Raw genomic sequence first — 18547 nt, 5'->3', positions numbered from 1 at the left:
ATAAGAATGCTGTCAAAATGAAGAGCTAGTTTCCAAAACTCAATAAATGCATTTTTATTATTCTGAGAAAACAAAAGACCTGGAAATTATACAAATGTTAATTTGAAAATACTAAATAATTGTTTTGGTCTGAACATGTTCAATAAAGATTAAAAGGCCATACAGAATGAATGGCAGGCCTAGATGGATATTTATTAAATTTGCCTTTTATTTCGTTTTGGAGAAGACCTTATCACTTCAAGTTAAATGTGTGCATATCATTTATTTTTTAGAAATATATGTAAATGGAAACAAAGCCTAAACATTAGATGATGACATCTTGAAGCCATCCTGTGTAAAACAAGAGACAGTGTTAGAAGTTTAGTATTTCTACAGTTGCTTGCCAGTCACCTGAACCGGAAGAAAGTGCTTTGAGCTGTTTTGCCGATGGCGGAAGTTGGTGTCGCACAAGCCCTAATACGTCAAGTGTATACACAAGGAATGGCAGGCTAAAATAGATATTTATAAAGCGTCTCAATTTGGAAACGAGCTCTTCCCTACCAACGGCTAAGCATTTCAGACATCCGATAATCAACATTCTAGACAACGATGAGTTAAATCTGGTGTCAACCACATCAAAGCCCCCCTCCTTGGAGCCGTTCCAGACAGCTATTGGTCACGTGCTGTCAATCAAAATCAGCCACGGAGGTGCCGCTCAGCCCCCCCACCCCGCTCGGTGTGAGTGACAGGTACGACGGTGTCGCGGCTCGCGGCGACCTACAACAGACTCGACCGGAGTTCGTTCCCGTTTATGGCGTAGAACGTGATGCAATGCTCTGTTTTCGCGAACGTAACACCGCCCACGACAGCGACACCGGCACACGGGGAGCGAGGACGCAGCCCACGGCGGGTGTAGCCTAGCTAGCTGGCCGTATGTGTGCAGCGGTAGCCATTGTTTGAGTTGTCGGCTAACATGGCAACGACGGCGGCGGCTCGGGACGGCAGCGTCGGCTAGACGGCAGCTCGCAGCCTTGTTATTAACGGTAAGCCGTTAAGCAGCACTTTCACCAAGCTACTTTTAACAACGGAATGTTTAAATTCACCATAGGTGACCATTCTCTCAGCAGAAGACACTGGAACGGCGTCGAGACTCCTGCTCGATGTTCTTCGCAGTTGCCTGCATTAACCTGCTTTGTAATAGTTTAAACGCGACATTTTGACTTTTGTTGTGGCCTTTTGTGCTAGTGTAGCTTGTGAGCGACTCACGAGAGGGCAATGGCCTTCTACAAACGTCCTCGCAAAGGCCTCATTGACGAGCATTCCACCGAGAAAGCAAGACATCCCACAATTTCCTATTGGCATCATTTATTTTTTTTTTATTTTTTTATTTTTATTTTTTTTTAAGCCCTTGTAAAAGGCTACAGTGCACCGGGTGGCCACAAAATTATGTACACCTGCCCCACCACACACACAAGATTGATGATGATGACACAAAGGTATGCCTGTTGCAGCTTTGTGTGTGCATCTCAAGGATGGTGTGCATTCACAGGCCGCCACACCGATGTTTTGATTGATGCTGTCATTGCGCTTGTAGTCGCTGCACTGCATCATACTGAGCTTAATGTTTCCGTCCCCCCTTCTCAGGCTAAGCAAAAATACATAAGCAATAGTTATGTCTTGCCTTTCAAGTTTAGTTCGTATCTCAAATCATCGGTCCTCATTTAAAGGAATGGAAATGCTATTAATCTTTTGGGGAATTTTGAGCGTTATGCTTGGAGAAAATGGTATGTTACTAATTCCTAGGTGTTTTACAAAATGCTTTATAAGGGATATGCATTATTATAATTTGATTTAATTTCAAAGTACAATACTACTATCAGTTACATATGTCTGTGACTTGAAGATTTGTGCCTTAAAATGCAATCACTGTGATCAGTTATGCATGCATTTAGATGACAAACTAAAGTTAAATGTTCTCATGATGTCTGAGGTTGTTTTGTTAAATATATTAAAAAAAAAAAAAAAATTTCAAGACTTTTCTAATGTACTTGTTTAGCGTTATAACAAAGGGACAATCTTATTTATTCTACTGTATTAAGTATGGTATGATTTACGCTCCTATTTTTGTAAAAGCAGAGGGTAAATTGTAAAATTCTTTAAATTCAGGATGTTGAACACGGGATGTGGTGTTGTCAGTTGTCGAACTGTGCCGAGCGCAATCAGGCCGGGTTCAACTAGCGCCAATAAGACGGCCTTCTGCAACACACCTGATCTTTGACTTTTGGCCAAAGCCTTCCATGTGTCTGAATGTTTCATGAGGCCATTGTACACTCAGACTTGCACTGAGGTGCAATTTTTTTTTTTCTTCCGCCATCTTGTGTTACCATAATGTAAACTTATTCACGAGATGAAGGTGGAATTTCAAATCAAATCAATAGCAGCATTAGAACTCCTTTAACTACAGTGAGTGTTTTAAGTAACATTTTCTGATCTCTTGCCAAGCTTCTCTAGTTAGTTTTCATGCTCGTCAATACATTCGGGACTTTATTCATCCCGTAAGGGAAACTAAATCACAGCAGCAATATTTTAACATATACACTTATATTAATAACAAAGAAACAACTAACAAAGTACAAACAAAAATAAAGAGCAGGACTGATGAAGAATTAAAATAAATTAAAATCAAAACAAGATTAAGATGTTTGTATGTGGTAAGTAATGAAAATTGTCTAGCTAATCATTCTGTAATATAGGTTTGAAATATATTATTGACAGTGATACATAATGACACATTATAATGCACCCAATATGTAAACGCCTGCATATGTATTCATGATAGTGCTATTGCACACTGGAACTTGAAAGAAATGAGACCTAATACAGGTGGCCAAGGCATGGACCCCAGAAGAGGCAGCACAATGTGTTATTTTTCTTGTTAAAAAGCTCATTACAAACGTTGTTGTTGTTTTGAGAGGCTGCAACGGATTAATGGTATTTCCATTCATTTTAATGGGTAAAGATGATTAGAGATACAAGTGTTTGTTTTGAGTTACGGGTGTGGTAGAGATACAAGTGTTTGTTTTGAGTTACGGGTGTGGGTCACAGAACAAATCTCGTATCTCAAGGAACCAGTGTATGTAATTAAAGAAAAAAAATGTGCGATATATGGATTCTTTGTAATAATAAGTAATTATTTTTATTTTATTTTCCTGGATTTTTTGTTTTCAAGGTGGCTCAGTTTAACCCACTATGTACCAGGAGTGTTAAATACATGCTCTTAGCCACTCTATGAGGAAACACGTTAAGTCTTGTAGAGAAATCTTTAAGCTACACCTGACCTATAGATCTGAAAGTATACAGCGTTGTGCAAAAATTATTGACTCCCTTCTAAATAATTATATTTTTGCACAATTTCCTCACTTTGTTTGAAATAATCAAACAAATGTAAATATTAGACAAAGATAACAAAACAAAAAATTTTCAAAGTTACCTGGCCCTGTGTGGAAAAACTAATGCCCCCAACCGCCCCCCCCCCATTACCTGCCCCCCAAGAAATCACTTAAATATACCATTTGACTGAATGAAGTCTGCTAAGAGATCTCAAAAAGCTGAAACAAAATGCCAAAATCCAAAGAAATTCAAGGATAGACAAAAATAAAGTAATTGACATCTATGAGTATGGAAATGCTTGCAAAGTCATTTCCAAAGCTTTAGAATTCCAGCGAACCACAGCGAAAGCCATTTTTCCTCAAATGGTGAAAACATGGAACAGTAGTGCCTCTTCCCAGGTGTAGCCAGCCTGCAAAAATTACCCCAAGAGTACAGCGATGACTCATCCAGAAGGACACAAAGGAACCCAGGACAACATCTAAAGAACTAGAGGCCTCCCTTGCCTCAGTTAGGGTCAGTGTTCATGACTCAACAATAAGGAAGAGACTGGGCAAAAATGGTATCCATGGAAGAGTTCTAAGGCAAAAACCAATGCTGACCAAAAAGAACATAGGCTCGTCTTACTTTTGCCAAAAAGAAAAAAAAAACATCTGAATGATTTCCAAGACTTTTGAGAGACTATTCTATGGACTGACAGACAAAAGTTGACATTTTTGGAAGGTGTGCGTCTCGTTACATCTGGCGTAAATGTAGCACAGCATTTCAGAAAGAACATCATACCAACAGTCTAACGTGGTGGTGGTAGTTTGATAGTCTGGGGCTGCTTTCTCCTTCAGGACCTGGACGACTTGCTGTGATTGATGGAACCATGAACTCTGCTTTTTACCAGACAATCCTGATGGAGAATGTTTGGCCATCAGTTCAGTGACCTCAAGCTGGAGTACACTTGGGTTCTGCGGCAGGACAATGATCCAAAACACACCCGCAAGTCAACCTTTGAATGGCTTAAAAAAATATGAAAGTTTTGGAGTGGCCTAGTGAAAGTCTGGACTTGAATCCATTTGAAATCCTGTGGCATGACCTTAAAAAGGTCATTAATGCTTGAACCCTCCATTGTTGCTAAATTGAAAAAAATCTGCAAAGGAAGAGTGGACCAAAATATCGTCACAGATGTGAAAGATTCATTGCCAGTTATAGAAAACGCTTCATTACAGTTGACGCTGTTGAAGGCAGCCCAACAAGTTCTTCGATTTAGGGGGCCGTTACTTTTTCACACCCGGCCAGTTAGCTTTAAAAATTTTTTATACTTAATAAATAAAATAACCATTTAGAAACTGCATTTGGTTTATTTGAGTTATCTTGGTTTGATATTTACATTTGTTTGATGATCTTTAAGATTAGAGTGGGGAAACTATGCAAAAAAAAAAAAAATACGAATTTGAGAAGGGGTCCAGAACATACTTACTTTTTGTAACCAAGTATTTTTTTCCCCCCAATTTCATTTTTATAATTTTTTTAAAAAAGTATTATAATTTTTTTTACAGTTGTGGTCATTCCACATGATGAGTGACAGTCCCCCAGCCAGGAAGCACAACCTGCCCCTCTCTCCCTCAGCTTGGGCCACACCCTTGCTTTGGCTACCCTCCTAAAGCTCCCCTTGCCCACCCAACCCCCCTGGCACCCGCCGAGATGACCGATAGGAAGGAGCCTCCCTTCTTCAACGACGACCGCGTGGGAGCTTTTCACCACAAGCTTCCTCTGTACGACCCCATGGAGCTGTTCATCGAGACCCTGACTGGGACGTGTTTTGAGCTGCGCGTATTGCCCTTTGAGGCCATCATCTCCGTCAAGGCCAAGATCCAAAGGCTTGAAGGTAGGAATAAATGTTATGAAGAAAATGCTTTTATTGTCTTTAATTCATTAACATTTTATACCTCAACAGGCTTTGGTTTATAAGCATCTGTGTCCGTCTGACCTTGTGCAAAATACCTCAGTGTTGTTTCTGTGCAAAGGTGCGTCAACCAGTGTTTCTGTGATGGCGCACACCACTCCCACTCACAAATGGTAGCTAGGCTCCAGTGCCAGGTCACCGACTCACTTGCTCACTTCGTTTGCATTCCCAAGTTTTCTCTTTAGATCACCCCTTCATTCTCACCATTCTTTCACAAGACTCTCCAGCTCTCATTTCTTCACAAAATGACAAATGTATTTTAACCATAAGGGAAATTCACTGTTCCATTAGTATCCACAATGAAAACAACACAAGGTAAATCAGGCATGCTGTATTACAAATAATAAAAACAAGAGGAATGTGAGGTCAAGCGCTATGGGGAAAAAAAAACAATTACACCGCAATGTTGTGTGCGCCCACTGCAAATTTTTATGCCAATTCTACCTAATTTCTTCCTTTTTATTGTTTAAAGCTCCACTTTCACTTGACATCAATTGTAAATCTTCCCCCGCTATTGGCACAGGAGCTGAACGGCAAAATTCACAGCAAGTGTTTGATCCATGAAAAGAGTGTCACAGAGTATCATCAACAGGTTGCAACACAGCTACAGAGACTGGAAGAGTCACAGAAAGGCATAGAAGTGGACTTCCTTGGAAATGTTCATGGCTCAAAGTTTCACCTTTTCCGAAATGTTTCCTTTTGTTAGAGAACAGCAAGTTAGGCAAAAAGTACTGAAATGTTAATCATTTGGATATGTTCAGTCACAAGTGCAGAGAAGGTGAAATTTGGTTCACCTGTAGAAGTTGGAGTGCATTTTAGATAAATCCAAAAGTTTTCCTCGAAAGCCTTAACCTTTTGTGAATAGTGTATGTTGGTACCATTACACCGATCGGCCCCAGTATAAGGACATTTTCAATTTAGCGTCTTGGATAACTTAGCAGCGACAGAACTATCATGTCATCCATCTCTAACCATTTTATAAAAACAAAGTGCAAAACCATTAAAAAAAAAAAACTGGGCCATAAATAAATCCGAATGACTCGAGTGCAGTGCAGAAATAGAAAAACAATGAGAAGTGCAGAGCTAAACACGATTGGATGAGCAATTGACCGCAGGCTACATGAATCAGGTCTCCATTTGCAGTAGCATTGATCTGTCTAAAGAGGGCAGTCATGAATCAGCTTTAGTGGCATGAACTATGGTCACTTCTAAACCTGTGGTGCTCTCTATTGATTTCGCTCATGGCGTCTTTGTGTGTGTGTCTGTGAAGGCATCCCAGTTGCCCAGCAACACCTCATCTGGAACAACCTGGAGCTGGATGATGAACACTGTCTCCATGATTATGGGTAAATGCTCTTTGCCAGCCCCACATTTCATAACTGCATCGACACCAAATCTGCTGGAGTTGTTATTCAGCCGTGCTTAATGAATGACATTCGTTGTCCCGCTGTTGCGTACGCCTGTCACTTCATTCGCCACACGACCCATCACAACACTGCACGCTTTGTAACTTTTGGAAGCAGATTGTAATGAAAAAAAAGAAAAGTTTTTTGTGTTTGTCAAACATTCAAATCAATCTGGAAATTGCTTCTATATGTATACCCCAAACTTGGCCTTATTTGCTCCATGGCCTCTTTTGGAACTTATCTTTCCCGCTGCATTAATAATCAGCTTGTGTGCTTTTTGCAGCATTGCGGAGGGCTGCACTTTGAAGCTGGTCTTAGCTATGAGGGGAGGTCCAATCAACACCAGAAGGGGTAAACAAAAGACAACTTAAAAGCTCCACATGAGCTTTTTTTTAATTTTTTTATTTTATTTTAAATCAGGCAGTCTCTGCTGAAACTCTTCTTCTTTTCCCAGTAACCATGGAGGATCCTGTGAAAGAGGTGGTGGACTCCATGGAGGGCACAAAGGGGGAGGGTTGGGAGAAGAGCTCGGCTAACAAACAGGTCACGTTCGTGGTCTACCGCGAAGGCGATCAGCTCAACTTCTTCCGGGTGGTGGACAGGGGAGATGGTTCCCTCACGCCTCTGTCGGAATCGCTCAGGTCTGCATTCAATTACTGTGAAGACCCACCTATTTAAATTTCTCTAGTCACGTGCAGGGCAAGAATGAGCTGTCACATGGCACAATACTGCACACTCGGTTTCCTTACTGATTTATATTTGATTGTTTGATATGTGGCCTAGGTGTGTTTTTCATACAAATATTGACTGTAATTCTGACTGCACTACTATAACGTAAGTTAGTGGTAGACTTGCGTACGAATTGGGGTTACAAATTTTGGCATAGGAACAGAACTTCACCGTAAACTGAGGATCCCGATTTACACCATTTTACGTATGCACACCCACCATGCTCCTGCTTTTCCAGTGGCGGCTCGGTGTACAACATGTGCACTGAGGAGGACGGCGGCGGCGAGCGCTCCGCTGCTGCTCATAGCCTGGAAAACTCCATCACCATGAACAAAATGAAGCTGCTCAAAGCCAAGATGGAAGACATGAACATCAACAAAAAGGTAAAACAGACATTTTTATCAGCATCTCTGCCTGGAAATCTCCTCACAGTTAAGTTTATCTTAGAGTGGAATTGGTCAGTAAGGACATAATGTTGATTTTCCTCGTTTCAAATAGTGCCTTTGTCTCAATTAAAAGAGGCGCATTGTCTACCTAAATGCTTGAATAATTTGAATAAGAGCTGTGGTGCTTCTTTACGTTTACAGTGGAGAAGTCCCAAGCAAAAACAGCTTTAACAATATATTTATAATATCTTAACGCACACAATTATTTTGTAGTTGTAACTGTCTTGTGCACATTGTACATCTTTATTGTATAGCCGAAGAAGACGAGTAAGGCAAAACCGCGTCCCCCCGTTGGGCTCCATCCCTGCGGTGGCCACCCGACACCATCCATCACGCGACTCCATCAGCGCCTCTTGCGTTCGCTCCCGCAGATTAACCCGTCTCGCCAGCTCAGTGGACAGCTACCTCCCATAGCAGACCAAGAGCTCCCGGACTCGTCTCCTGCCGGCGCGGCTCCTTCCATGTCTTCCCACATACCTGTCCCGAGACGACCGCCTCCCTCTTTCCCTTCGCCGTCTTGCTACATGCTTCAGGAGGAGGAGCCGTGGGAGACGTGTGCGCCATTCGCAAAGATTCGGCCCCCTCCCAAAGTCTCCCGCTTGGACATCGGCGCCACCAGGCTTATGAGGGACTGCGTGTACCCTCAACTCCCTCCGTTGTGCACCAGGAGTTCGCCCGAAGCCGCGTTCGAACCGCTCAAGCCGGTCGGCGAAGCGGTCGGGGTGAGTTTATTAGAGGAAGCTGGCGGGATGGTGGCGCCGTCACAGACCGCCGCGTCGTTCGGGGAGCTCGCGGACCCTCTGAGTCTGGATTTGTCTTCTCAATCGGAGGAAGCTTGTCGAGCCTTCGACGTCGGGGCGCCGCACCAGATGCCGCTCCCGCCCTCTCCTCTCAGTACATTGGACGCTCGGGACCGGCGGCGACACCCTGACCAGCAGAGCTGATATAACGCAGCTCAGCACTTCCTTCCATTTAAGTCCCCCCTCGCTGTCACCCGCTTCCAGCTCCCCAAAGCCACATTTTCAGCCTTTTGACTCCACGCTCCCCCTTCAAGTACATTCCGCAGCACAGGTGAAGCCGGGCAGCCCCTCCCCACTCCCGTCCATGATGTCAAGTCACGCGCCGCGCCTGCGGGGCGTAAAGGTGGAGTCGCCCGGCAAGAGGCCCGAGCTTCTTTCCAAGAAGGAAGCCAGAAGCATCACCAAGATGGCCAACCAAGCTTGTAGAGAGCAATTGGGCTCTCTGTGCAAATCGGAGAGCCTCGCCTCTCTCTCCACGAGGCCCGCTGACGGAAGCGGCATGCGGAGAGGCGGCCTGGGGCTTCCCTTAACCCCTGCTACTCCCATAGGACAGGGTATCCTGGGCTCCAGGCAGCCTGGCCTCCCTCAGGAAGACGCCGCTCGACAGACGTCCTTGCACCGAGCGGCAGCCTCCTCACACACGGTGAGAGCAGACGGCAATCTGTTTTTGTTCTGGAGGGATTTGCATCACTGTACAGTGGTACCTTCACTTATGAGTGAGTGCACCCACTTATGAGTGTTACGAGGAGGGATGCAGATAACGATTTTCTGTGCGATTATTGTAAAAATGCTCCAATACTACGACATCAATACCACTTCACCAGCCTGACATGGACCGGTACGGCTCAGTAAATTAGAATAGTGTTAAAAGCTTAATTTAGTTAATTTACTTCAATTCAAAAAGTTAAACTCATACAGATGCACTACACACACACACACAGAGTGAGGTATTTCATTTTTTTTTATGTATATTGTTGATGATTATAGCTTACAGCAAACAAAAACCCCAAATTCACCATCTCTAGAAACTAAAGTATAACGCTATTCACTAAAAACTCACCTTTTTGAGCTTTCTGTAATGCTGAAGAGGCCACATGATGGGTCCCAAAGCCCTGGTGAATAGCAAAGTAGTCATTTGTGTCAAGTATATTGAAGTGATACATCTCGACTGAGAGACTAACATCTTTGCATGTAGGGAAGGAGTTAAGTTTAGGCTGGGCTGTTAGTTGAGGTTTTCACCACATATGCATGTATACACTATTAAATTATCAATATATGGATTTGTAAAAATTCAGGGCGGCGTCAATTTAATTGCACTTTTTCGCTGTTTGCGGCAGGGCTTCCTGTATTCTCAGGATGACTTGAATTTCACCGAGATTCATGTTGAGTGAAAAGTTTGCCAACATCTCCTGGTTTTAGAAAAAATACAGATCGTTTTCAACGTAATTTTATCTATTGAGCATCTACAAACAATTCTCCCATCTTTAATATTTCACCTTTTTGTTTCCCCAGGCCAACAAATGTCTTGTGTCTAGCGGGGGAGTCATGCCTCCATTCGGGAGAATTGGTAAGAAAGAGACACAGCTTGTAAATACATTTAACCCCCTGTACTATCTTTTCATTTGCGCTCTAAAGTCCCTCCAAGTGTTTATTGAGGCACTGTTTATTGAGCGACTCCCAAGTCACACTTGTGGCACTGCCCGTCATATTTGCTACACGTTGCGGCTCTCTTTTCCCCGTGTCTGTCCCCTCACAAGTTTGTTATCCAATTAATATCACAGTACAAACAACCGCAGAGGGAGTTTTCCCAAACTCCCCTGTTGCACCGGAAAAATGTTCAGCAAAAAAAGGCAAACAGATACACCATTCTGCGTGACCAACCAGCTGAAGAGGACAGGTCAAAAAAAAATAAAGAGGAAAAAAGAAAACATTCCAATCTGTTCCTTGTGGTGACTCAGTCAAGAGAGAGGGGGGGGGGGGGGGGGGGGGGGGTGGTTGGTAAGATTCTATGAAGGTGTTCTTTGATAGGCGGGCTGTTTTTGTGCAACGGCCTTCAGTTTAAAACTAAGTATTCATTATTGCTGAGAAGAGGACTGGTGTCTGCATATAGCTGTGCTCATAGGTTTATGTACCCGTGCAAGGTTCGAGAAATATTGGCAATTTAAAAGTATGATGAACGGGGACCATCTAATTATTTTCTTTGGTATGTTTTGTTTAACGATTGTGCTACTTCTAAATGCCTTCTAGTATAAATTGAATCGCATTAATAGTAAAATAAGCGTTTTGTCTGATCACTGTTTTCTGTAAAGAATGATGCACATCTTACAAATTCTGGAATTTAAGAGCACCATTGTGTGGTATGCAGTGTTAAAGGAAATTGAAATATTTAGTATTTGTATGGAAAACACAACACAAGGTGCATCTAAAAAATAAAATAGAATATTGTTGGAAACTATATTTCTGTAGTTCAATTTAAAAAAAACTGATGATTTATATTCACTACACACTGCGAAAATATTATTTTGATTATAGCTTACACCAAAACAAAAACACCAAAACAAAAACCCCAAATCACTATCTCACTATCGCAAGAAATTTCAATCAAGAAATTGTTAGGAATTGACCTTGTGAATACTATTCCTATGTATTTAATGAATCTATGATTTTCACTTTAGAAATTGAACTACTGAAATAAAATATTTTCTACAATATTAGTATTTATTTAATGAACGGATAATTGTATGTGTACGTAAGCGGTTGGTATATTTTATGACACATCTGTTTCATGGAACCCTGCCCGGGTTGACCACCATGTCAGAACTATGGAGCAGGGTATGACAACCCTTTCGTCAGCAATTTTCACTGACGACATCGTCGTCCAAAAAAGTCGTCGTCCAAATATTTACTTGAGTAAGAAGGTCCTGAGTGATTAAACTACTCAAGTAAAGTGTAAATGGTGAGTAACTTTTTTTTTTTTTTTTTTTTAAATCAGCATCAATGTCAAATAAAATAAAAATTAATACTATATGGGAGTCCACACACACCTGCCACCATTTTAAGTTAAGTTCCCAGAAACCAACGACACATGCATTGTGCCCTACAGAAACATTATTTGCTTTATTCACTTAAATGAATGAATGAAGAAGCTGTTTGCTTCTGAACAGACTTACTAATCATGCGTGCGCGGATGATAATAAATATAAACATCTGCAATTTACCGCAAGGTGTTTTCTCAATTAAGAAGTGGCCTGAAATATGCACGTTTGGGCAGACGCTGTTGTTTTTCGGTCTCTATAAACACGTGGCTGTTTTTCTTCCCAAAATTTGCCATTTTGATTGGCCTACGAAGGCTGTGAGTGCGGTCATCTGACTGCCTTGTGCCGTCTGATTGGTGAATTGAGGTCAAACGACACCAGTGTTCATGTTGGGTTGGCGGAACAGCGCCCAATGCGGAAGTAGAAGATTTTGTCTAAAAATGTATCTTGCACGCAATAATGGATAAATAAAAGCCATGTTTAGCTTTTCTACTAGTTTTATTGGTACTTTTGTTCCTTTTTCTCTTCACAGAGGTGGTATTGAGCAGCAGCTTTGTGAACCAAGGGCTACTTTGAATCTGTTGTGCATTTGAGTTCATACTATTTGACAAAAACTTGAGTGTACATGTAGACTGCTACGTTAGCTTTGTGCAACTGGCCACTTTTTGGTTAGCGGCCATGTACTTGTGATATTTCGGTAGATTTTTGGTAATCAAGGACTTGAATGTGGTTATTCTATCACTGTTCTTAGTTTCGTTTGTGCTGTTTGATAAGCAGGCGCACTAAGTGAAGATGGAGAGCTTCTTGCGCTAGCCCCGATTGTCTTAGCGGCCATATGCTTGTCACGTATGACCCAAAGGTAGCTTTTTGTGAAGCAATTACTTAAAATGGAATATTGTGTTGTGCATTTGATTTGAGTCCATCTGTTTGTGCTGTTTGACAAGAGGGAGCACTTGAGTGAAGCCGTCGACTTCAGGCTGCCGTTTGTTTGGCTGCCATATGCTTGTCACTTGTGATCAAAAGGTACATTGCATCAGTCGCTGATTAGCTTTAATACTTGTGTGACGGTTAACAGCATCAGCAACGTCCCCTCCTCATTTGCCGTTAAAAGTTATGTGGCTCAATATATTTATTGTTTTTCTCCTCTCTCAGGAACTCCGACGTACCACCTACCTCCAGTCAAGGCCCCCACGGCCAGCAAGAAGAAGAGTTCTAAGCACTGCTTCCTTTGTGGCAAGAAGACAGGTCTGGCCTCCAGCTACGAGTGCAGGTACGAGAGCTTGTTGCCAAAATTGAAATGGAATTCAGTGCCCTTGTACTTGTCTTTTCCTTGCTGTGGGCCATCTCGGCTCCGCTGTGAGTACACGACCTCGTCGGCCGCTCGTTCGGCCGTAAGCTGCGAGCCGGCGTTCTCGCGGCGTCATCACGGTGCATCGCTCGCGTCTCCCGGGCTGAGCGGAACATCCTTTCTGATGCAACCGCGTGCAACCTTAAACAGCGACTACTTAAAAAGGGACGCTCCTCTTCTTGTCGACGTTAACAGTTTAGTCAACTATTTTAACGCCTTTGATGAATTAAGTCATTTTCATCTGGAATTTGTTCCTCCACTCCTACATTTACACCTATTTACAGCCAATATACCAATTATCTTGAAGGGTCGGTCCCTGTGTGTGTTTAAAGCGTTTTATGGGTGCGATACAAATTAAATCCTCGGTCACAACTTCTGCCATGTATTGTTGTTTAATTAAAAATAAAACACTGCTATTTATAGATTTGATATGCTTTTGATTGGTCAATCAGGTGCGGCAGCAACTTCTGCGCCGCTCACCGCTATGCAGAGACACACGACTGCTCGTACGACTACAAGGGGGCGGGGAGGCGTTTCCTGCAGGACGCCAACCCGCTCGTCACCGCTCCCAAGCTGCCTAAGATCTAGAAACTTTCTTCTCGAAAACCTCTGACCCTACTAAGGAGGACACGTTCAGCCTTGATGGACGGATATTATTCACCGATGTGTGCTTTGGTTTTCTTGTCCATCTTAGCCGAGGTGAACTCTCCTGTTAAAAATTGTGGACAAACAGCAGATGATCAATGTGAAAGTGTTCCTTTTATTTGCTCAATGAATCCATCGGTTTGGGCACGTAGGTAGGTTGTTGTTTTTTTGTTGTTGTTTTGCGAAATATCAGCTGCATATTCAGGCATTAAAAAAAGAAATAACAAGCGCTGATTGATTTCCGTTGGACAAGTCTTGGCCAGATGCACTTTAGAAATATCATATTTAAACATTCTGGGCTGAGGAGTCTTTTTATTGATTGTCTGTGTTTGTCTCATAAAGTGTTGTCATCGATAGATTATTATTATTTTTAATTGTATCCTGCACCTCAAATGTCTAGTTAAACGGGAACATACAAATAACCACACAACTGAACTACACCCACGTGTGTTTATATTTATTCATGAAATATTTAAATTCAAGTATGCAGTCTGTGTCTGTGTGAATGCCAGTTATAATTGTGTATAAAGGGGGGTGGGGGTGTTGGGTGAAGGGAGCAGGATATTTAAATGTATTTAGTAAGTAAGGTGGTGGTTGCTATAAGAATCTTTTGTATTTTGTCTTTTTTAAAATTCTCAGCCGTTGCAAAAATCTCCAATGCGGTCATCATATCTGCAGGGGGTTTGACTTTGAATAAAGTTTCTTCCCATACCTTCAGATACAACCACTTGTTTCTCTAATTTATTGAAGTTCCTCAAATAGTGGTCAACACTCTTTAAGACTCTTAAAGCTCCCTTTCCATCCAGAATCCAATTTTCGATGGTCTTATGCATACCATAGGTCAAAATGTGTCTGTGACGTGGTTGAAGTTTGACATCTATGCGGTTTGTCGATTGAATGCAAAAATCAAATGGCACGAGGCTTGCAAAAGGGGGGGGGGGGAGAAGCTGCCGTTGTGATGTCGTTTTGTCAATTATTAATCAAGTGTCTGCCCACTCAACTCAGCTGAATGGCAGCGCAGTATTTCCAGGTTTTAAGTGAGCGAGTCTCAGCTGCTTGAGGAAAGAAACAAAAGACGAAGTATGCGACATAGCTGTCAATGCTCGGCTGCCCCAAGCAGATGCCAAGGGACCAGGATGGTGTGGAAGATCAGCGATCCAATCACAGAAAAGCTCATTCACGTCTCATAATCAGAATCAGAAATAAAGATGATTCTGATGATAATGAGAAATGATGAAATCCGATCGTCTCAAATGGCAAATATGACAGAATTTAAGCATTCTACGTTCCATCTGTGTTATTCGCCAACAAACGGCTGTTCGAAAACTGCACTCGTTTGTTTGCATTTAAAATTTCAGCTTGCAGCAAATGCGAGTGACACACTGTTATAATGTGGTTACTCTATGCCAAATCCCAATGTAAAGGGAGCTCTTTTCGTATATTTAATTGTAAAAAGATAAATTTTTATCTTTACAGTTATTCAGATGATTGTAAATTACGATTATTTTATTGTAGTTTGTTTTATGTTCAGTCTTATGTACACCACTTTGTTACAGCTGCAGTTGTTGAAATGCTTTATCGATAAAGTTGAGTAACCAAAACAGCAGCACATCGTCACATAAACAGATCTGTAATCAGATTCCCTGCTCAGTATTAAAGATGCTCCAACGCTATATGGAGACAGCATCTTTAGCTAATGTTGCGAACCAAAGCAGAAGCACATACAGTCATGTAAACAAATAATGGCGACCAGTTCAGGGTGCACGCCGCCTCTCGTCCAAAGTCAACTGAGATCGGCGCCAGCACACCTGCAACCCTAGTGGATAAGTGGTACAGAAAATGGATGGATGGAGTTACCTGCACTAAAGATACCCTTAGGTTATGTGGAGCTTTCCAGTAGACCCCAACATGTTGCGTCTCTGTGGCTAACCAAAACAGCAAGTCGTTTTGCCGCAAAATTCACATTGGAACAAACCCTATGAAGTAATACCTCAAATTAAATCTCACAATGACAACCTTCTCGTTGTGGACTTACTTTTCAGCTGTCGGATTGCATGCTGACATAATGACCAAAAAAAAAACAACTTGTTTTTTTGTTTTGTTTCTTTGGCTGCTGTTCGATAAATGTTTTCAACCACGCCGGACATGTAGCTGCCTCCAAGTTCCATTAATAGTTGTCCCCTTCCTGCTCCTTTATGTTATTACTGACTCATTGTTGTCCCATTGATGTGCTGGTTGCTTAGCAACAAGATGACATCTTTCTTGTTTTGATTCTGGATGTACAAGTATTAAAAATAAATCAAGAAGACAGCAAAGAGTATTTTTGCCGCATTAGATAAATACTGTATGTTGCTTTTTTGTTTGGTAGGTGCGTCATGAGGAATGCGTAGTGGTGGTGGTGGTCCTCGGTTGTTTGCGCTGTCTCCACACCTCAGACAAAACCTGACCGGGTCACGTCAAGGCGGTCGCTCTCCTTACCTTTCGCTTTTGCAGTCTTACGGCTCGGAGATAATTGCGCTGTGCACAAACATTAATTGACCTTGTGCAACTGCAATGTACACACGTTTATATTATACATATACAGGACATACTGTATATTGGATATTACACATCCAATAGAAGCCCTCTATGCACATTTTAAATATTTTTGTTTCATTGATTATTTATTTGAATTATATATTATTGTAGTAATACGAATATAACATAATATACAATATAATGTATATAGAACTACAACCTGATTATATTGTATGACTATTTAATATTTATTGATTTTTTTCCCCCTCTTGTGCAAAGGGTCTATTTGGAAGTTGAAATATTTTTGTAATTAACATTTTATGTTTTATTTGTATTGTATTTGAATACATTTAATTACAATACTTAAAATATTGCATATACTGAAATGCATACGGAATATTATTATAAGTCATTAACTCAACTATTAAGTATAAAAATGAATATAACTATTAAGTGCATTTTGCCTCTTATGCTATGTACTTATGCATGCAATTGGATGTAAAAAATTATTTTTATTCATTGAATTATATTACTAACATCAAATACAATATATAATAGAATACAGTATATGTGGCATTAATGAATAATTGTATTGGTAGTATCAATATTATTTTAATATTCTTCATTAATATATTTATTTTTCAGTATTTTGTGTCTTGTGCGAAGGGTCCAAATAAATATAGAAAGTCGAAATGTCAACAGTATAAAAAAAATAATGAAATAATAATAAAAAATAATGAAATATATTTGCATTTATATTTTAATATAATATGCTGCTATTGTAATATTGCTAACAGACCATACATTTTTAAATTAGAATAATTTTCTTTTTATGTTTTTGTTTTTCATTAATGTAATTATAATAATCATTTAATGTATTTACATCATTACTATTTTTTTTATTAGTAGTATCGCTGTGATAATATTGATCATTATTGTTTTAAATGATATTGTTAATTTGGCATCTGCATCACTAGTCTATTAAATATAAACGTTTAAAGATATGATAATTGATCTTATAATTATTGAAACACTGCCGATCGAAATCGTTTTGGTTGTTTTTCCGATAAAAATATGAAAACAAATAATCGTAAAAAAATAAAGTAATCATTCTTTTGTTTGTTTTTGTCGAACTGAAACCAATGGAATACGGAGCGTTGAATTTCAATCAGTATTCTTATGGCGTGAAAGCGTCTTTTGTACATTTTGTACATTTAAAATGCATTGTGTGAGTGTGTTGGAAAACGCGCCCTTCTGCACGTTCTGAGACAAATGTCTCGGTTTTATGCATCCTATTGATGCCAGACACATACATGCTCGCATGACAATTTGGCAAAGTCACTTCAGTGGGGCGAACAGAGGCTCCGTTGTCCCGCCCCAAGGACGGCATTGCGGCCTTTGCATTTGTAATCAGGCCCAACGCAAGGACAAGTTTCACACAGATGGAGATAGAACGAGCCTGTGAGCCAACACACCATACATTCCTCTGGTTAATAAGTCAACCTCCAACATGCTACTGTTGACCCATTACCTGACTGACTTGAGTCTGTCCGGAGACTCCAAACCATAAGTCTACACACCCTTGTTGAAATGTCAGGTTTTTGTAATGTGAAAAAAAAATGACTGCAAGATAAATAATTTCTATTTGTTATTGAATAATTTTAAAGTCTTTTCAAGTGGGGAAGTAAAAATAAAGAACTGAAATAGTGCGGTTGCACAAGTGCGCACACCCTCTCTTTCGGGTCGAAATGTTCTATCCCTGAAAAAGGAAAAACAAGTTTTCCGTTACGGAAAAGCAGCACATCACACACATAGGGGCACATAGCATAAAAAGTCTGTGTGTGTCGGGAGGGACGGGGGTCACGTGCCCCCACCGCCCCCCCCTGGCTGCACCGCCTCTGCTCGTAGGGCCCCCCCGAGAGATGTTATTGGTCCATATCAATGACACGACTGGAAACCCTATAGACATGCGATGACACGTCGGGGTGCGGGAATCTCCCAAGAAGGGCCCTCAAGCGGGCTTGTTCTCAAAAGTCAAGTATCAGAAATTCATCAGTTACTGCTTTTTTTTTTTTTTTTTTTTTTTTATCATTCCGAAAAATATGGATGGGAAATGTGCTTTCAGTTTTGTAAGGTTTTCACGTCAAAATAAAAATTAAAATAAAATAAAATAAAATATATATATCTGCCCTTTAAATTTGTACCATGGCGACGTTTTCTGTGATGCTTTTTAAAAAAAGGTTATTTCTTATTTTTTTTGACACCTCCTCCTCTTTCTTCCTCCACTCACGTGAACGCGGA

At 41.0% G+C, this 18547-nt stretch overlaps 1 protein-coding gene across 1 annotated transcript; it reads left to right on the top strand.

Annotated features, from left to right (window-relative positions):
- The first annotated feature begins 284 nt into the window (after window positions 1-284).
- Window positions 285-14446, top strand: zfand4 (zinc finger, AN1-type domain 4). The gene is given in 11 exon segments (XM_061689500.1): window positions 285-1022; window positions 4914-5242; window positions 6591-6666; window positions 7010-7077; window positions 7181-7367; window positions 7694-7838; window positions 8156-8800; window positions 8802-9344; window positions 10214-10268; window positions 12889-13006; window positions 13537-14446. Coding segments are annotated over 10 exon segments (2157 nt in total). The 5' UTR covers window positions 285-1022; window positions 4914-5058; the 3' UTR covers window positions 13673-14446.
- Window positions 14447-18547: the final 4101 nt, after the last annotated feature.

The sequence above is a fragment of the Phycodurus eques genome, chromosome 11 (genome assembly GCF_024500275.1).
Source record: "Phycodurus eques isolate BA_2022a chromosome 11, UOR_Pequ_1.1, whole genome shotgun sequence".
NCBI lineage: Eukaryota > Metazoa > Chordata > Actinopteri > Syngnathiformes > Syngnathidae > Phycodurus > Phycodurus eques.
Note: the sequence above shows the minus strand (reverse complement) of the source record. Positions and strands in the feature narration are given on the sequence as shown.